Source organism: Pseudophryne corroboree, chromosome 9 (assembly GCF_028390025.1).
Source record: "Pseudophryne corroboree isolate aPseCor3 chromosome 9, aPseCor3.hap2, whole genome shotgun sequence".
NCBI lineage: Eukaryota > Metazoa > Chordata > Amphibia > Anura > Myobatrachidae > Pseudophryne > Pseudophryne corroboree.
Genome location: NC_086452.1, coordinates 383,702,179 through 383,723,346, shown reverse-complemented (window position 1 = coordinate 383,723,346; position 21,168 = coordinate 383,702,179). Strand labels below are relative to the sequence as shown.

General features: G+C 48.7%; 1 protein-coding gene across 2 annotated transcripts in view; it reads left to right on the top strand.

Annotated features, from left to right (window-relative positions):
• FGD3 (FYVE, RhoGEF and PH domain containing 3) overlaps positions 1 to 21,168 on the top strand; it is a 421,797-nt gene that overhangs the window by 241,609 nt on the left and 159,020 nt on the right. For both annotated transcript variants that reach the window (XM_063940801.1, XM_063940800.1), the window contains exon 5: positions 21,048 to 21,137. In XM_063940801.1, the coding sequence (XP_063796871.1) occupies positions 21,048 to 21,137 (90 nt within the window). The remainder of the gene's footprint in view (positions 1 to 21,047; positions 21,138 to 21,168) is intronic.

Below are 21,168 nucleotides of genomic sequence, written 5' to 3'. Positions count from 1 at the left end.
ATATTATGGTGACTGCTGTAATTTATAACATTGGATGTATTGATTACAGGAAATACAGGTAATAAAATGTTTCACATACTACTTACAAGACCTGTGTTTAATATACTGTCTTTATAGAACTCAGTACAAGTTGCTTGTCCTATATCTCTCCTATCTCTGTAATAGTACTGGGACATTATCTTATAGAATTTTTATTTGAATCAATTGTTTCCTCTGTTTCCTGTAATTGGCTCTGGGGATTATGGTTTTAAATCATTCCATTGGAGAGATGCTTTGTTTGTTTGCTTGCTTGCTTGCTTGCGATCACTTCAGCCTATTCGTGTCCGGATTTGACGTCATACACCCGCCCAGCGAACGCCCAGCCACGCCTGTGTTTTTTCAGACACACCTGTGTTTTTGCAAACACTCCCTGAAAACGGTCAGTTGACACCCAGAAACGCCCCCTTCCTGTCAATCTTCTGGCGGCCGTCAGTGCGACTGAAAACTTCGCTACACCCTGTGCACAACCACAACTGGCTTTGTACCTGTACGACGCGTGTGCGCATTGCGGCCCATACGCATGTGCATAAATGCCGATTTTTAGCCTTATCGCGGCCCTGCAAACAACGGCAGCTAGCAATCAACTCGGAATGACCCCCAATGTCTGTAACAGTGATGATCGTAATGTTAGCAGTGCTGTATATAATAATAAAAAAATGTAAAACTAGACAGAATGCAAACCACTCAGAGGAGATCAGTGTGTTCACTTCTCATGTCGGGACATTATTCCGCAATGAAACAGTTTCCATATACACTGATCACATTTGTTGGCGACTTAACTGAGAAAATGGAAAAACATTTAATTGAATCTGGAGGAAAACTATGCTAATTATAGTTTAATTAAATTTACCAACTTAACATTTATGTTCTTTTAAAATAAACACTTTGCAGTTGTTAAAAGTCTTCACTGTTTCCCTGTAATATGAACTAATGGGAAGAAAATGAAGATAGATTTCCTTATTTCCCTTGAGTCAGCAGTTTGTTAATCAATGGTCATTAATGCTATACATGGAAGGCGAGTGCTCTGATTTATAAAGCTTTCATGGAATAAATAGCAAATTACCATAATTACTGCTGTAGAAAGACAACAAACACACAACCTAAGAAAATCACAGGTAAACCTAAGCACAGAGCATGTTATTATTGTATGTTTTAATTGGGATCTTATTTCTGGACTTGATTTATTTTAATATATATATATATATAAATAAATGTGTGTATATATATATATATATATATCTATATATCTATGTGTGTGTGTGTGTATGTGTGTGTGTGTGTGTGTGTATATATGCACTCTCCAGATTTCCAATTGTGCAAAAAGTATATTCATTATTTAAAGAGCATACTCAGCTCTCTATACTTTTTCAATAATAAATGTACTTTTGGCACATCTGGAAATCTGGAGAGTGCCCCTTTATATATTTCTATACGTTGATACCCAGATTGACTGCGTATCGTGGGTGACACCCCAGTAGTTGCAACATGGAAGATGAAAGTGCGGCCTAATATATATAAAAAACAAATTCCCAAGTGCGCTAAAGTGAAACGTAATTACACAATTCTTCCAGCGTTAATTTCGTAGGAATGTAGACTGGAGGATGTTTAAATCTGGGGACCTGTAACAGACACCCCTCACCAAATAGTTACCCAAACAAGAGGCCAACAGGCCAATTAGTAAAAAGTTATTTTAATAACATACAATTGAACATATGAATTTCTCTGACGTCCTAGTGGATGCTGGGAACTCTGTAAGGACCATGGGGAATAGCGGCTCCGCAGGAGACTGGGCACAAAAGTAAAGCTTTAGGACTACCTGGTGTGCACTGGCTCCTCCCCCTATGACCCTCCTCCAAGCCTTAGTTAGATTTTTGTGCCCGGCCGAGAAGGGTGCACACTAGGGGCTCTCCTGAGCTTCTTAGTGAAAGTTTAGTTTTAGGTTTTTTATTTTCAGTGAGACCTGCTGGCAACAGGCTCACTGCATCGAGGGACTAAGGGGAGAAGAAGCGAACTCACCTGCGTGCAGAGTGGATTGGGCTTCTTAGGCTACTGGACACCATTAGCTCCAGAGGGACCGAACACAGGCCCAGCCTCGGAGCTCGGTCCCAGAGCCGCGCCGCCGGCCCCCTTACAGAGCCAGAAGCAAGAAGAGGTCCGGAAAAATCGGCGGCAGAAGACATCAGTCTTCAACAAGGTAGCGCACAGCACTGCAGCTGTGCGCCATTGTTACTCAGGCACACTTCACACTTCGGTCACTGAGGGTGCAGGGCGCTAGGGGGGGGCGCCCTGAGCAGCAATGTAAACACCTTGGCTGGCATAAATACACCACATATAACCCCCAGGGCTATATGGATGTATTTTAACCCCTGCCAGAACTCACCAAAAAGCGGGAGAAAAGGCAGCCGAGAAGGGGGCGGAGCCTATCTCCTCAGCACACGGGCACCATTTTCCATCACAGCTCCGCTGGAAGGACGTCTCCCTGACTCTCCCCTGCAGTCCTGCACTACAGAAAAGGGTAAAAAAGAGAGGGGGGCACTAATTTGGCGCAGTTTTGATACTAACAGCAGCTATAAAGGGAAAAGCACATTTTATAGTGGTATTCCTGTCTATATATAGCGCTCTGGTGTGTGCTGGCATACTCTCCCTCTGTCTCCCCAAAGGGCTAGTGGGGTCCTGTCCTCTATCAGAGCATTCCCTGTGTGTGTGCGGTGTGTCGGTACGATTGTGTTGACATGTTTGAGGAGGAAAATGAGATGGAGGCGGAGCAATTGCCTATTATAGAGTTGTCACCCCCTAGGGTCGGCTCTTTACGACAGACAGTTGACGACATGAGACAGCCGGCTACTCAGCTTGTGCCTGTCCAGGGGTCTCAAACGCCATCAGGGGCTTTAAAACGCCCGTTACCTCAAATGGCAGACACAGACACGGATACTGACTCCAGTGTCGATGATGAGGAGACAAACGTGACTTCCACTAGGGCCACACGTTACATGATTGAAGCAATGAAAATGTATTGCATATCTCTGATAATACAAGTACCACTAAAAAGGGTATTATGTTTGGTGAGAAAAAACTGCCTGTAGTTTTTCCTGTATCCGAGGAATAAACATCCTAGTGATATTTGGTGGACCCCTTTTATTGAAGTAAACCTTAGTTACCTTTTATACCAGTAAATAAAGACACGGAGACATGATTTTGGCAGAAAAATTGCTAGCTATTTATTTGACCCTAACCATAGCAAAACCTGTAATTGGGGAAAGTTTGTTAAGATGCCGAATCAGCCGGCATAATGGTGGCAGAAAAAAGAACGGCTCTATTAAACTATTAAACTATTGGTAAACTTAAATTGGTAAACTGACCGAAACCGTCCAGCACCCTATCAAAACCGGTAATAGGTGTCAACACAACCCCCACAGTGACTTCCCACCGCTCCTGGGTGCCCTGCCGCTGCCTCCCGGATGGGTGGTCGAGCGGCCATTAAGTCGATGGAGGTGAGTGCACCTAAACCATATAACACTGAAACTTACTACCTATAAAAACCATACAACTACAAACTGCCGTTCTTTTCCGCCTATAAATAGCCAACGAATGAAAACAGCTGAGCAATTAAACGCCAATGCACTCCGCGTCAAACAAAACCACTTCTACCCTTAGGGCGGGAGGGCGGGAAGGAAAATTCAGCAAGCAAAGAGACCTAAAATGGCCACTCCAGCCTATATATACCCTAACCCTCCCCCTTTCCTAAGGCTGTACTACCTCACAGCTAGGTCCACCCCTCACAGGATGTTTAACCCATTCCTCTCCTATGTAGTCAATTCTCTCTCCTTAAATGAAGTGTGTGATGAGGCGTGGGTTTCCCCCGATAAAAAACTGATAATTCCTAAAAGGTTATTGGCATCGTACCCTTTCCCGCCAGAGGATAGGGCACGTTGGGAAACACCCCCTAGGGTGGATAAAGCGCTCACACGCTTGTCTAAACAGGTAGCACTACCCTCTCCTGATACGGCCGCCCTAAAGGAACCTGCCGATAGAAAGCTGGAGAATATCCTAAAATGTATATACACTCACACGGGTGTTATACTGCGACCAGCAATCGCCTCAGCCTGGATGTGCAGTGCGGGCCTGGCGTGGTCGGATTCCCTGACTGAAAATATTGATACCCTAGATAGGGACAGTATATTACTGACTATAGAGCATTTGACATACGGACAGGGCAGAATTGAGGACTCGTCCTCAATTTCTCCCTAAGGTGGTTTCAGCGTTTCACTTGAACCAGCCTATTGTGGTACCTGCGGCTACTAGGGACTTGGAGGACTCCAAGTTGCTGGACGTAGTCAGGGCCCTGAAAATATATGTTTCCAGGACGGCTGGAGTCAGAAAATCTGACTCGCTGTTTATCCTGTATGCACCCAACAAGCTGGGTGCTCCTGCTTCTAAGCAGACTATTGCTCGTTGGATTTGTAGTACAATTCAGCTTGCACATTCTGTGGCAGGCCTGCCACAGCCAAAATCTGTAAAAGCCCATTCCACAAGGAAGGTGGGCTCATCTTGGGCGGCTGCCCGAGGGGTCTCGGCTTTACAACTTTGCCGAGCAGCTACTTAGTCAGGGGCAAACACGTTTGCTAAATTCTACAAATTTGATACCCTGGCTGAGGAGGACCTGGAGTTCTCTCATTCGGTGCTGCAGAGTCATCCGCACTCTCCCGCCCGTTTGGGAGCTTTGGTATAATCCCCATGGTCCTTACGGAGTTCCCAGCATCCACTAGGACGTCCGAGAAAATAAGAATTTACTTACCGATAATTCTATTTCTCGTAGTCCGTAGTGGATGCTGGGCGCCCATCCCAAGTGCGGATTGTCTGCAATACTTGTACATAGTTATTGTTACAAAAATCGGGTTATTATTGTTGTGAGCCATCTTTTCAGAGGCTCCTCTGTTATCATGCTGTTAACTGGGTTCAGATCACAGGTTGTACGGTGTGATTGGTGTGGCTGGTATGAGTCTTACCCGGGATTCAAAATCCTTCCTTATTGTGTACGCTCGTTCGGGCACAGTATCCTAACTGAGGCTTGGAGGAGGGTCATAGGGGGAGGAGCCAGTGCACACCAGGTAGTCCTAAAGCTTTACTTTTGTGCCCAGTCTCCCGCGGAGCCGCTATTCCCCATGGTCCTTACGGAGTTCCCAGCATCCACTACGGACTACGAGAAATAGAATTATCGGTAAGTAAATTCTTATTTCTCTAACGTCCTAAGTGGATGCTGGGGACTCCGTCAGGACCATGGGGAATAGCGGCTCCGCAGGAGACAGGGCACAAAAATAAAGCTTTAGGATTAGGTGGTGTGTACTGGCTCCTCCCCCTATGACCCTCCTCCAAGCCTCAGTTAGGTTTTTGTGCCCGTCCGAGCAGGGTGCAATCTAGGTGGCTTTCCTAAAGAGCTGCTTAGAAAAAGTTTTTAGGTTTTTTATTTTCAGTGAGTCCTGCTGGCAACAGGCTCACTGCATCGAGGGACTTAGGGGAGAGAATTTCAACTCACTTGCGTGCAGGATGGATTGGATTCTTAGGCTACTGGACACCATTAGCTCCAGAGGGAGTCGGAACACAGGTCTCACCCTGGGGTTCGTCCCGGAGCCGCGCCGCCGACCCCCCTTACAGATGCTGAAGATTGAAGGTCCGGAAACAGGCGGCAGAAGGCTCTTCAGTCTTCATGAAGGTAGCGCACAGCACTGCAGCTGTGCGCCATTGTTGTCACACACTTCACACCAAGCGGTCACGGAGGGTGCAGGGCGCTGCTGGGGGCGCCCTGGGCAGCAATATTTAATACCTTTATGGCAAAAGAATACATCACATATAGCCATTGAGGCTATATGTATGTATTTAACCCATGCCAGATATCTAAAACTCCGGGAGAAAAGCCCGCCGAAATAGGGGGCGGGGCTTATTCTCCTCAGCACACAGCGCCATTTTCCTGCTCAGCTCCGCTGTGAGGAAGGCTCCCAGGACTCTCCCCTGCACTGCACTACAGAAACAGGGTAAAACAGAGAGGGGGGGCATTTTTTGGCGATATTTTGATATATTTAAGCTGCTATAAGGAACAACACTTATATAAGGTTGTTCCCATATATATTATAGCGCTTGGGTGTGTGCTGGCAAACTCTCCCTCTGTCTCCCCAAAGGGCTAGTGGGGTCCTGTCTTCGATAAGAGCATTCCCTGTGTGTCTGCTGTGTGTCGGTACGTGTGTGTCGACATGTATGAGGACGATGTTGGTGTGGAGGCAGAGCAATTGCCGATAATGGTGATGTCACCCCCCAGGGAGTCGACACCGGAATGGATGGCTTTGTTTATGGAATTACGTGATAATGTCAGCACATTACAAAAATCAGTTGACGACATGAGACGGCCGGCAAACCAGTTAGTACCTGCCCAGGCGTCTCAGACACCGTCAGGGGCTGTAAAGCGCCCTTTACCTCAGTCGGTCGACACAGACCCAGACACAGACACTGAATCTAGTGTCGACGGTGATGAAACAAACGTATTTTCAAGTAGGGCCACACGTTATATGATCACGGCAATGAAGGAGGCTTTGCATATCTCTGATACTGCAAGTACCACAAAAAGGGGTATTATGTGGGGGGTAAAAAAACTACCTGTAGTTTTTCCTGAATCAGAGGAATTAAATGATGTATGTGATGAAGCGTGGGTTAACCCAGATAGAAAAGTGCTAATTTCAAAAAAGTTATTAGCATTATACCCTTTCCCGCTAGAGGTTAGGGCGCGCTGGGAAACACCCCCTAGGGTGGATAAGGCGCTCACACGCTTATCAAAACAAGTGGCGTTACCGTCTCCTGATACGGCCGCCCTCAGGGATCCAGCTGATAGGAGACTGGAAACTACCCTAAAAAGTATATACACACATACTGGTGTTATACTGCGACCAGCCATCGCCTCAGCCTGGATGTGCAGTGCTGGGGTCGTCTGGTTGGATTCCCTGACTGAAAATATTGATACCCTGGATAGGGACAGTATTTTATTGACTATAGAGCAATTAAAGGATGCTTTCCTTTATATGCGAGATGCTCAGAGAGATATTTGCACTCTGGCATCGAGAGTAAATGCGATGTCCATATCTGCCAGAAGGAGTTTATGGACGCGACAGTGGTCAGGTGATGCGGATTCCAAACGACATATGGAAGTATTGCCGTATAAAGGGGAGGAATTATTTGGCGTCGGTCTATCGGATCTGGTGGCCACGGCAACTGCCGGAAAATCCACCTTTTTACCTCAGACCACCTCCCAACAGAAAAAGACACCGTCTTTTCAGCCGCAGTCCTTTCGGTCCTATAAGAACAAGCGGACAAAAGGACAGTCATATCTGCCTCGGGGCAGAGGAAGGGGTAAGAGAGGGCAGCAAGCAGCCCCTGCCCAGGAACAGAAGCCCTCTCAGGGTTCTGCAAAGCCCTCAGCATGACGCTGGGGCCTTACAAGCGGACTCAGGAGCGGTGGGGGGTCGACTCAAGAATTTCAGCGCACAGTGGGCTTGCTCACAGGTGGACCCCTGGATCCTGCAGGTAGTATCTCAGGGTTACAGGTTGGAATTCGAGAAGTCTCCCCCTCGCAGGTTCCTAAAGTCTGCTTTGCCAACGTCTCCCTCAGACAGGGCGACGGTATTGGAAGCCATTCACAAGCTGTTTTCTCAGCAGGTGATAGTCAAGGTACCCCTCCTACAACAGGGAAAGGGGTATTACTCCACACTATTTGTGGTACCGAAGCCGGACGGCTCGGTAAGACCTATTCTAAATCTGAAATCTTTGAACCTGTACATACAAAAATTCAAGTTCAAGATGGAGTCACTCAGAGCAGTGATAGCGAATCTGGAAGAAGGGGACTTTATGGTGTCCCTGGACATAAAGGATGCTTACCTGCATGTCCCAATTTGCCCTTCACATCAAGGGTACCTCAGGTTCGTGGTGCAAAACTGTCATTATCAGTTTCAGACGCTGCCGTTTGGATTGTCCTTGGCACCTCGGGTCTTTACCAAGGTAATGGCCGAAATGATGATTCTTCTGCGAAGAAGAGGCGTATTAATTATCCCTTACTTGGACGATCTCCTGATAAGGGCAAGGTCCAGAGAACAGCTGGAGGACGGAGTAGCACTAACCCGACTAGTGCTGCAACAACACGGGTGGATTCTGAATTTTCCAAAATCTCAGTTGACCCCGACGACACGTCTGCTGTTCCTGGGAATGATTCTGGACACGGTTCAGAAAAAGGTGTTTCTTCCGGAGGAGAAAGCCAGGGAGTTATCCGAACTTGTCAGGAACCTCCTAAAACCAGGGAAAGTGTCTGTGCATCAATGCACAAGAGTCCTGGGAAAGATGGTGGCTTCTTACGAAGCGATTCCATTCGGCAGATTCCACGCACGAACTTTTCAGTGGGATCTGCTGGACAAATGGTCCGGATCACATCTGCAGATGCATCAGCGGATAACCTTATCGCCACGGACAAGGGTGTCTCTTCTGTGGTGGTTGCAGAGTGCTCATCTGTTAGAGGGCCGCAGATTCGGCATACAGGACTGGGTCCTGGTGACCACGGATGCCAGTCTGAGAGGCTGGGGAGCGGTCACACAGGGAAGAAACTTCCAGGGAGTATGGTCAAGCCTGGAGATGTCTCTTCACATAAATATACTGGAGCTAAGAGCGATTTACAATGCTCTAAGTCTGGCAAAACCCCTGCTTCAGGGTCAGCCGGTGTTGATCCAGTCGGACAACATCACGGCAGTCGCCCACGTAAACAGACAGGGCGGCACAAGAAGCAGGACAGCAATGGCAGAAGCTGCAAGGATTCTTCGCTGGGCGGAAGATCATGTGATAGCACTGTCAGCAGTATTCATTCCGGGAGTGGACAACTGGGAAGCAGACTTCCTCAGCAGACACGATCTACACCCGGGAGAGTGGGGACTTCATCCAGAAGTCTTCCACATGATTGTGAACCGTTGGGAAAAACCAATGGTGGATATGATGGCGTCCCGCCTCAACAAAAAACTGGACAGGTATTGCGCCAGGTCAAGAGACCCTCAGGCAATAGCTGTGGACGCTCTGGTAACACCGTGGGTGTTCCAGTCAGTGTATGTTTTCCCTCCTCTGCCTCTCATACCAAAAGTACTGAGAATTATACGGCAAAAGGGAGTAAGAACGATACTAGTGGCTCCGGATTGGCCAAGAAGAACTTGGTACCCGGAACTTCAAGAGATGCTCACGGAGGATCCGTGGCCTCTACCTCTAAGACGGGACCTGCTTCAGCAGGGACCGTGTCTATTCCAAGACTTACCGCGGCTGCGTTTGACGGCATGGCGGTTGAACGCCGAATTCTAAGGGAAAAAGGCATTCCGGAAGAGGTCATTCCTACACTGGTAAAAGCCAGGAAGGAGGTGACTGCACAACATTATCACCGCATTTGTAGGAAATATGTTGCGTGGTGTGAGGCCAGGAAGGCCCCCACGGAGGAATTTCAACTGGGTCGATTCCTACATTTCCTGCAAACAGGATTGTCTATGGGCCTCAAATTGGGGTCCATTAAGGTTCAAATTTCGCCCCTGTCGATTTTCTTCCAGAAAGAATTGGCTTCAGTTCCTGAAGTCCAGACTTTTGTAAAAGGAGTACTACATATACAGCCCCCGGTTGTGCCCCCAGTGGCACCGTGGGATCTTAATGTAGTCTTGGATTTTCTCAAATCCCATTGGTTTGAGCCGCTCAAATCGGTGGAGTTGAAGTATTTTACATGGAAAGTAACCATGCTACTGGCCCTGGCTTCAGCCAGGAGAGTATCAGAATTGGCGGCTTTATCATATAAGAGCCCATATCTGATTTTCCATACGGACAGGGCAGAACTGCGGACGCGTCCTCATTTTCTGCCTAAGGTGGTGTCAGCGTTTCACCTGAACCAGCCTATTGTGGTGCCTGCGGCTACTAACGATTTGGAGGATTCCAAGTTGTTGGACGTGGTCCGGGCATTGAAAATATATATTTCAAGAACGGCGGGAGTCAGAAAGTCTGACTCACTGTTTATATTGTATGCACCCAACAAGATGGGTGCTCCTGCTTCTAAGCAGACGATTGCTCGTTGGATTTGTAGCACAATTCAACTTGCACATTCTGTGGCACGCTTGCCACAACCTAAATCTGTCAAGGCCCATTCCACAAGGAAAGTGGGCTCATCCTGGGCGGCTGCCCGGGGGGTCTCGGCATTACAACTCTGCCGAGCTGCTACTTGGTCAGGGGCAAACACGTTTGCAAAATTCTACAAATTTGATACCCTGGCTGAGGAGGACCTTGAGTTCTCTCATTCGGTGCTGCAGAGTCATCCGCACTCTCCCGCCCGTTTGGGAGCTTTGGTATAATCCCCATGGTCCTGACGGAGTCCCCAGCATCCACTTAGGACGTTAGAGAAAATAAGAATTTACTTACCGATAATTCTATTTCTCGTAGTCCGTAGTGGATGCTGGGCGCCCATCCCAAGTGCGGATTGTCTGCAATACTTGTACATAGTTATTGTTACAAACAAATTCGGGTTGTTATTGTTGTGAGCCGTCTGTTCAGAGGCTCCTACGTTTGTCATACTGTTAACTGGGTTCAGATCACAAGTTATACGGTGTGATTGGTGTGGCTGGTATGAGTCTTACCCGGGATTCAATATCCTTCCTTATTGTGTACGCTCGTCCGGGCACAGTATCCTAACTGAGGCTTGGAGGAGGGTCATAGGGGGAGGAGCCAGTACACACCACCTAATCCTAAAGCTTTATTTTTGTGCCCTGTCTCCTGCGGAGCCGCTATTCCCCATGGTCCTGACGGAGTCCCCAGCATCCACTACGGACTACGAGAAATAGAATTATCGGTAAGTAAATTCTTATTTTTTTTGTACACAGTTCAAAGTTTAAAATTGTATCAGTAAAATACAACCAAAAAAATACACAACCAACCTGTTTGTTAGATGGACTCTAGATACTCCCTCACCTTTTGCAAGGTGCGAGCTCGGAAGGGAGTATCTTCACAAACTAGGTTGCGATTTTCTGACTGACAAACCCAACGTGTTTCGTCTTATCGACTTCATCAGGGGTAACTTGTTTGGGGAAAAATAAAAATGAAAATGATGTTCTATTTAAGAAAAACTGCTAAAGTAATTTTGGAAAAATATATATATGTGGTATGCAATAAATACCTACCGAATATGGAAAAAAGGGCTAATTTGATCTCGATGAGTTTATATATAAAGGATCATAACCTAAAATGATAAAAAATTTATATAAAAAACACATTCTTAGATGTGTTTATTTGACACCGTGGGTGGTCTTCTGTATGCCGGCGGTCGGGCTCCCGGCGCTCAGTATACCGCTGACCGTTACTGTTGCCAGTTATCCAACTGAATTTTCTCTAATTTGGAAGACTCTTCTGAAGTTAATAACACTTTGTATTAAAAATAAATACATATTTTGAGACCATTACCACTTTATTGGCTATAAGGTGTATTCAATGCTTGTCAGATCCTTTCCGCCGGAAAAGATCCGACAATGCAGTATTCAATTATTCGTTTCTGACAATGCCAATATGAGTTTTTTAAAGTCGTATTGACATTGTCATAAACGGGGCTAAAACCTGTCGGATTTGGCCGCTAATCCGAGAAAACATGTGGATCGGTGGCTTAAGCCGTAACACGTGCTTTCCGACAAGTCGGATTTTCTGACTTGTCGGATAAATGGGAGTATGATTGAATAGGTCGAATCTGGATTCGACCTTAAACTCCCGTTAATCCGACAAATCGGGGGGAAATCCGACTTGAATACACCCCTATGACTATCTATCTAGTGGTTATTGGTACACTGTGGCTATTAGTAATGGTTTGCCATTATGTAACAACATAAGATTGATCCTTGTATCAGCTTTTTTATGAATATACTTGTTGCAACCTAACTTTATCACATTTTTATTTTTGGTACCAGCCAAATTTCTGTTTTAATAATTTATATAAGTACTTATTTAATTAAATGTATTGATTTATTTCCATTGGCTGCCGCTGGGCAGATCCTAGCTGGCTGTGGTTGGGCAGGTTCCCTTTGGCTGCAGCTTGGCAGGTTGTCTCTGGCCAACTGTGGCTGAGCAGGTCCCCGCTTTCTGAGCCTGGGCAGGTCCCTGCTGGCTGCAGCTGGGTGGTCCTCTCTGGCGGGAAGAAGAGATGTTAGAATGATAGGAGCCCCTGCCAGTGCTCCCTGCAGTTCTGGCTGCTGTAATGTATGTAGCCATGCACCTGGCAGAGCAGGAACTGGGCGTACCACTACATATATTACAGCGGGCAGTGCTGCAGCTGGCAGCGCCGAGTGCATAGCCAGTACATCACGGTTAGATGCAGACAGTTCTCAGCCCACCGGCATATGCGTTGTGTTCTGAGCACCGTCCACACCATCCTTGTTGCCGTAATTGCAGTGATTGGATGATATTGCAAAGATGGAAGTGGCATAAATGTATGAGGTTTGAAAGAGAGGGAGCAGCCTAGGATAACTCCTAGACAGGGGTGTTGGAATGGGGGGGGGGGGGGGGGCAAGGGGGCAGCATGCCCCCCCCCCCCAAACATGAGAGGCGCCGATGTACAGGAGGAGCAATGTGTGGTCAGGTGAAAGACCGCACATTGCATCCTCCGTGCAGTGTGAGAGGCACCGATGTACAGGAGGAGCGATGTGCGGACAGTTAAAAGACAGCACATTGCACCCTCCATGCAGTGCAGGGAGGGACAGAGCAGCGGCAATATGCTCCCAGGCAGCCAGCTGGCAGCATAGCTGCTGCGGTCCCTCGGTCTTCCTCCCCTTCACTGCAGCTCCTCCACCCCCAGGCTTGGACTCCAGGCCTCCTTCTCCCCAGTGTCTCCGCCTCTTCCAGGTGGCTTCGGCTCCAGGAGCGCCAAAATGGAATTAAATCTTGCCCCCCCCTAACATAAAACATTCTGACGCCCCTGCTCCTAGACAATGTGTATATATAGGACAGAAAGAGAGGGTGATATCTTCAACAGATAGTAAGTATATACTGTATATCTTTTGTAACTGTTTTGTGTCTAGTTGCTCTTTGAAGTATTTTTTTTTTAAAATTGTTTATTTTAATTTTCAGGGTATAAACTTTACAGGGTACAAACATTACTGCAGCCTTCCCCCTTACATGGGGTGGGCTGTTCTGTCTAACATGACATTACCGATAACAGATGTATAACCTTAAAATAAGGAACATGTGGTTCCCACATTGCAAAGAAACAGCAAAAAGTTATGTCTCAGGGTAGACATAGGCTATTCAGATGGGTGGGAACCGGCACACAGGTTCGTAATTATGACTGTAGGAGGGTAGAGACTAAAGAGGTAGAACCTGAGAGGCGAGAAAAAGAGACAGGGGAGATGGGGAGGGAATAGAGTAGGAGGAGAGGTGGCAGGGTTAGGGAAATGCCGCTGGTATGCCTCCGTTTTGCGTTGGTACGCGCATGGCGCTAGTACTAAATGGAAAGTGCTACTCGGGGAACACGAAAAGGATATGTTGAGGATATCCTCTGAGCTACTTGTCGGGCTAGGAGAGTACAGGGATCATAATAGTATGGCCGTCGAGCTCCCGGGGGGTCGAGCTCCATGTGCGGGGGCCTGTGAGTCAAACCAGAGTTCCCATACTTGAAGGAACTGAAAAGATCTGTTATGGAGGTATGCCGTGATTTTTTCCATGCTTGCGAAGAACCATATTTTGTTGATGATCTGTTGTATAGGGGGGGACTCCCTTTTTTTCCAGTTTAGGGCAATTGCGCATCTAGCCGCGTTCAAGATCTGTGTCAGTAATTTACCGGAGTTCGGAGGTGCATTGGCATTGGGGAGGCCTAGCAGAAAGGACCAAGGATCTTTGTATATCCGGGTCTGGAGCACTGTACTCAGCAAGTGGGCGACTGAATCCCAGAATAGCTCGATTTTAGGGCATGTCCACCATATATGGAGGAAAGAGCCATGACCGCCGCATCCTCTCCAGCACAATGGCTGGGAGGAGGGGAACATTTTGTGAAGTCTAGAGGGGACTAGATACCACCTATATAAGATTTTATATGCGTTTTCCTTTACTAGGGTTGAGATCGAGGATTTCGCAGCAGCCGCAAAGACATCTGACCAATCATAGTCATCTGGTATCGGGCCAAGGTCCTGTTCCCACTTGAGTATAAAGGCCGGGGTCGTTTTCCTATCCCCTATCTGGAGAAGGTAATACAGTTGGGATATGATTCCACGGGCGAGCGGTTTGTAATAGCAGTAGGACTCCAGGGTGGAGAGAGGTTGGAATGGGGATGTGCTTGTTAAGGACGAGACAAAGTGTCTCACCTGTAGATATGTAAAAGGGTTCGCATCCGGGAAGTCGTATTTTGCCGCAATTTCCGGTAAGGGTGTACAGGCCCCTTCGGACAATACATCTAGAACGAAGCGGATGTTATGTGTCGACCATGAGTGCGAGCGGGTCATGGAATGGCCTGGGACGAACGAAGGGTTGTCCCACAATGGAGTGAGCGCCGAAGGGGCTGATAGCATGTGGAAATGGCGTGTACAATAGTCCCAGATCTGACAGGTGAATTCCAGAACCGGGTGGAGTTGCAAATGGGGAGATCTAGATTTAGGAGGGGATAGGAGTAGAGATGATAGAGGAGTGCGGCTAAGTGTCCTCTCTAACTGGAGCCAACGTATGGACTGCGTAGGGGCGAACCATGCAACCGCTTGGCTGAGATGGGTGGCCAGATAGTAAAGGCGGATATCTGGGAATCCTCTCCCCCCTTCTTGTACTGATCTGCGGAGGGTAGAAAACCCTATCCTAGGGGTTTTATTTCTCCACACAAACCGTAGCAACCACGAATGAATTTGTGCCAGTACCGAATCCGGCACTTTCACTGGTAGTGTTTGGAATAGATAAAGGAGGCGGGGGATAATATTCATTTTCAGAGCTATGATACGACCTAACCAAGATATGATTAATGATTGCCATTTATGGAGATCGGCCTTAAGATTTTTAAGCAAAGGCGAGAAATTTTCCTTAAACAAGTCTCCATAGCGGCTCGTAATATAGACCCCCAGGTATCGGATTTTAGAGGTGCGCCAGGTGAATTTGAAGTTGTTTTGCATGTTGGCTATTTGGGGAGGGGAAATGTGGAAGGGGAGAGCTTCCGTCTTGGACCAGTTGACTTTGTAGCCCGATAACTGTCCATATTCAGACAGGAGAGTAAAAAGGTTCGGTAGAGAGGTATGAGGTGATGAAAGTGACAGGAGGACGTCGTCTGCGAACAAGGAAATCTTGTAGACAGAGTCCCCTACTCCGAGCCCTCCGATGTCGGGCGAGGCTCGGATTCTGGCTGCTAATGGTTCTATCACTAAGGCAAAAATCAGGGGTGAGAGTGGGCAGCCCTGTCTGGTACCGTTGGAGATGTCCAAAGGGTCAGATTGTACTCCGTTTATAGATACCCTAGCGGAAGGGGCCGAATATAAAGCTTGTATCCCTGTAAGGAATTCCCCCTGAAAGCCCAGATGTGCCAGAGTTTCAAACATAAAGGGCCACCCTATTCTGTCAAATGCTTTCTCCGCGTCCAGAGAAAGCAAGAGAGCAGGGGTGTGTGTGAGGTTGATATGGTGGGTCAGGCTAATAATTCGTCTCGTGTTGTCTCGGGCTTGACGGCCGGGGATAAATCCTACCTGGTCGTTATGGATAAGGTGGGGTAAGACTCTATTTAGACGGAGAGCCAATATTTTGGCATAAATCTTGATATCTGAGTTAAGTAATGATATAGGCCTATAATTAGCGCAGCTAGATGTGTCCTTACCCTCCTTAGGGATGACTATTATCTTGGCTTCCAGTGCCGTTTTGGAGAAAGAAGCTCCCTGCAAGACCGCATTGAAAAGGGCTGAGAGGTGAGGTGTAAGTTGGGGGAGAAAGGTCTTGTAATAAGCGGCCGTAAAGCCGTCTGGGCCAGGCGCTTTGCTAAGCTTTAGGGATTTGACGACAGTGGCAATTTCCTCTTCGGATATCTCCGAATTCAATTCGGCTGAGACCGATGAGCTTAAACGAGGGAGATGGCATTGGGATAGGAAAGTACGGATAGCCCCAATAAAGTCTGGTTTCGTCTGAGTGGTCTTATGGGCGTTGTATAGTTTCTCGTAGAAGCGAGAGAAAGTTTCAGTGATGCGTTTGGGGTCCCTAGTCTTCACACCCGAGGGATGCTGGATAGACATAACGTTGTTCCTTGTAAGTTTAGCCCGGAGCCTGGATGCTAGCAACCGGTCAGCTTTATCCCCTTTTTCGTAGAAGGATTGGTTGAGCCATTTCAAGCTGGTCTCCACCTTCGTCGTCAGGAGCATGTTTAACTCACCTCTGACCGCAGATAGGGCGGAGAGGTCCGTTTCGGACCCTGTTTTTTTGTGTTTCAGTGAGAGGGAGCCAAGCATGTCCGTGAGTTCCCGGATGCGTTTGGATCTGGCCTTCTTGTTATACGAGGAGGCACTAATCATGCATCCGCGTATGACCGCTTTGTGGGCGTCCCAGAGTAACATAGGGGGGACAGACGGGGAAGTGTTTGTCTCAAAGTAGTGGGATATTTCGGCGGCTATGTGAGCTTTCGTTTGGGGATTGAGAAGGAGTCTATCGTTCAGTCTCCATACAGGGTGGCGAGCGGGTGGGTGTGGGCCTGCGACATCTACGGTGACCGGACCGTGATCTGACCACGTGTTGGGGTGGATGGAGGTGTCTATGATACTTTGTGCAGGCTCCGAACTCAGGAAAATCATGTCTAATCTCGTGTAAACATCGTATATGGGGGAATAGTAGGTGTAGTCTTTGGCAGTCGGCTCTTTTACTCTCCATGCATCGAAGAGAAGGTGCCGTGACAGCAGGAGGTTCAAAGCAGCTGCATTGCGCGTGTGTGAAGGGCGCATGGATCTGGGCAGAGGTTTAGATCTGTCTAGAGCGCTGTCTAGAGTCACATTAAAGTCCCCCCCTAGTACCACATTGCCGCGTCTGTGTAGGGCTAAGAGGCTATTTAAGGAGTGGAAAAAGGGAGCCTGGGTCTGATTTGGAGCGTAAGCATTTAGGAATGTATAGAGGGTCCCGTTTAACAACCCTACTAACAACAAGAATCTGCCTTCAGGGTCGCTCACTATTTCAGAGGGGACGAAATCTAAATGATTAGCAAAGAGTATAGAGACCCCTTTCTTCTTGTGTATGGGGTCGCAAGCATGGAAAGTGTGTGGGAAGTGTTTGGACTTAAGTGCGGGGTGTGATTTACCTGTAAAGTGGGTCTCCTGTAGGAAGACAATATCGCCTTTAAGTTGCTTCAGGGATTGAAATAAAAGGGAGCGTTTGCGTGGGCTATTTAGACCTTTCGTGTTCAATGTGATTATCCTAAGAACCATGGTTTGAGAACAGAGCACTTTTCATATGGGAGCGCGCCAGCGGAGTTCTGAAAGACAGGGGGGAAGGAAAAGGAAGGAAGATCAGGAAGGAGGGAAGAGAGAGAGTAGGAGAACAGATGAAAAACAAGCATATATTAGCATCAGTGGTTAAAGGGCGGAGGGAGTCCGTTCTCGTCAGTCGGACCCAAGGGAGAGACAGACCCGCAGGTCTAGGTCGTCCGACGTCGACCCTAAAGGTCGAATGGGGGGTGGGTGAACCCAGCTGCTCAGAGAGGAGACCGGGTCCCGTGTGCGATCATATTATATTTAAATGTACGCAATGTAAACAATAAGCTAGGGGAGCTTATAGGGAAGGGGGGAAGGGGGGGGGGGGGGTAACAGCATTAGTAGAATTGGGGGTAAACATGGCATTCTGAACGCATATTAACAGCAATAATATTATGACCTGTGTGAGGTAGAAAAGGAGAACAAGAAAAAACAAAACTCACCCCATACGGGCCTCCCGGGACCGAAGCCCACGCGGCCAGCCACGGAGAACCCCGGCCCCGAGGGCCCGCACAGGACCCCCCACAACAGGATCAACAAGGCCTTAAATGGTAGACATTATCTTAGCCCAAGGCTCTACATCGTTTGGGGATCTTGGCATATTGCGGAAAGACCCCCTGTAGGCCGTTGTGGGCTCGTGTGGTCACAAGACCCATCCTGGGCTTCTATACATGGTAGTTCATGTATCTGGGGAGGTGTGTGATGCAGATCCGACGGTGGTCCATTCTGAGGCTGGAGCTGTGAGAGAAGGGGAGGTGTTGACTGGGAGAGAGTGATGAGGGGTGGCCGGAGGGCCAGAGATGTTCAGTTGGTGTAGTAGCTGAAGGGCCTCATCTGGAGATCTAGCGGAGAGGAATTTGCCATCTGCTCTGACTTGGAGTGCAAAGGGGAAGCCCCATCTGTAACGGATATTATGATCTCTTAGGGCCTTGGTTATGTCTTTTAATTCCCTCCGTCTGTTCAACGTGACCGGCGACAGGTCCTGGAAAATCAAGAGGTCGGACCCTTCGAACGGGATCGTCGTCATCCTCCTAGTTTTGGCGTAGACTTGGTCTTTGACCGCGAAATAATGAAAGCGGAGGATTACGTCTCTTGGTGTTTTGGCATCTTGGGATCTAGGACGTAGAGCCCTGTGAGCCCTGTCCAGAAGAAGCATATCGTCTGGGACGGAGGGAGCAAGAGAACGGAAGAGGCGGAGCAGATAGTCCGTGAGGTGGTTTTGTTCTATCGTCTCGGGGACGTTACGAATTCTTAGATTGTTCCGGCGTCCCCTGTTGTCCAAATCTTCTTGTTTGTCCGCTAGGAGCATAACATCCGTGCGCATTTGAGATATCTCCTGTTCTGATTCTTGTTGGAAGGCGATAAGCTCTTCCTGTTTTCTTTCGATGGCATCTACTCTGGTGCCCAGGCTATCCACGTCCGATTTTAGACCCGAGATAGCCTCTTGTACTTCTGCCCGTATTGATTTTTTGATGTTGCGCATCTCGGATAGGAGGAGGGCGACATCAGCCTTTGTGGCGGGAGTGGAGGAAGAGTCATCGTCTGAGTCTTTGTCAGATATTGCTGGAGTAGGTGGGGGTGAGGTTGCTCTCCGGGTGGAGGATGGAGCGGGGTTTTTGAAGTAGCCCACCAGGTTGTGAGTGTTCGTCTTCTTCCCCCCTTTAGGCATGGTGGCGGAGGTGAGGTAGGTTGTTTGTCAACACCTGGGAAGGATGAGGGAAGCTCCTATATCATTAGGATCACACACGAGACCAAGTGTAGTACATATCGAGATCACATGCTAGGCGCTTTGGGGGGGATGGTCAAACGGGCCCAGTCGGGCGTGCCATGACCTGCGGGTAATGGTCGAGCCTCAGCGCAGTGAGTGTACGCTCTCAGGTTCCAGCAGGTTTGGGGTCCCCCGGGGACCGGGGTTTCTTTTAAGGATGCCCAAGGCCCTGTTGGCGTAGTGTGTGTGGTTGCCAGGGGGGGGCCGATGGCTCCGCAGGATGTTCAGATAGTACCGGTATAGTGGTGGTGGTGTTCCAAGGTGCTGTCTGGTCTAGTAGTACCAGCTCGTATGAGCTCCTATAGAGCACGGTTGGATGTTCAGGGGGTAGAGGTGAGAGTAGATTGAGGTATTCTCTCAGCCACCCGGCAGTGAGCTGATCCGCCGTTTAATGTCAGGGGGGTCTCAGTCTGAGCTCCTGTCTCTGTGCAGCTTGTGTGCTGTGATTTTGGCCTTCAAGATGGCCGCCGTTGCTGTGCTGGTCTGAGGTATGTGGGTTTATGTGTGGAGCCTGCGGGCTTTATAGGGGTTTCCCCGTTATATTATAGTATCTGAGGATCCCAGGGAGGTCTTCAGGTTGATAGGAGGGCTCCAGGGGTGACCGCAGGGCGCCGTCCGGTCTCGCCACGGTCGCGCACCGGTCCGGAGCCTCCCGCCGGGCCGTCCTGTAACTCTAGGCCCCGGCTTCAGTGAGCAGCGTAGGCCTCACCCCCGCAGCAGCTTGCTGTTGGTCAACGCCGCTCGGGATCGCACAGCAGGGCACTCACTGGCACATATACAATGTTTAGGGGTGTTCAGGACCAGGTGTGGTCTCGTAGATAGCGGTCTGATGATGAGCTCCAGGGGGCAGGGGAGAGATGTGTGCTTTCCCCCCGCCGCTCCGGATCTGTGCGTCGGCCCGGGTGTAATGCCGTCAGTAGGCTTCTCGTCCCCGCTGCAGAGGGGAGCGGGAGGATAGCGGGCTCCGGGGGCCGGCCGCGCCAAGCTACCAGGCGGGTGGAAGAGGCGGGGGAGGGAGGTCGTGTCAGACGGCACGGCGGCCTCCGCAACTCCGGGGGACAACGGGCGCCTCGGCCAGCAGGGAAGCTCCGATCACGGAGCAGACTCACCCACCTAGCGGGGCACGATTCTCCGTCCGGAGGGTCCGAGCAGGGCGGCTGTATACCCAGGAGGAACCGTCCGCGGCAGGGCTCTTCTCTCCAGCGGCCGGTCCGGGTCCGTCCCTCAAATCAAGGCCGGGGCTTCACCTTGGGGGGAAGGCCGCAGTCCGCAGGAGCACTTAAAAGTGCTCCCCGACTCCGCGGGTCCCCCCAAACCGCAGCAGCAGGATAGATGGGTGTTTGGGGCTGACAAAAACTGGCTGGGAGTGTGGAAAGGTGCCTTTATTAGTTGTATTTGCAGGAGCTGAGGAGAAGCACAGTTTCTCTCCACAGCAGCCAGGCCACGCCCCCTTTGAAGTATTTTTTTAAATGCAATGAATACTACTTTGTAATGTTCCTTCCCAACTTTATTGGTCATTACTTTCCACAATCCATCACGTGACTTATCGTACATTCCTCTTCATATATGACCCTAGTTCTTACACAGTACAAGGTTACTTACATGAAAATATCTGTGATAAACATATATCTAATGTGTGTGCAGCTGACATGGTGGCAGGAAAGAGAGTCCTAGAGAAGAGGAACCCAGGAGACCATGACAGCAAAATCTGAATAAATGACTGACTAATACAATTCTGTACAATTTCCTTCCAGTGCACAGAACCACAAAAGCTGTTTAACATTGCGAATGAGCTGCTCCACACTGAGGAAGCCTATGTCAAGAGGTTACATCTGCTCGATCAGGTACAACTTATTATCTGTGAAATAACCAATT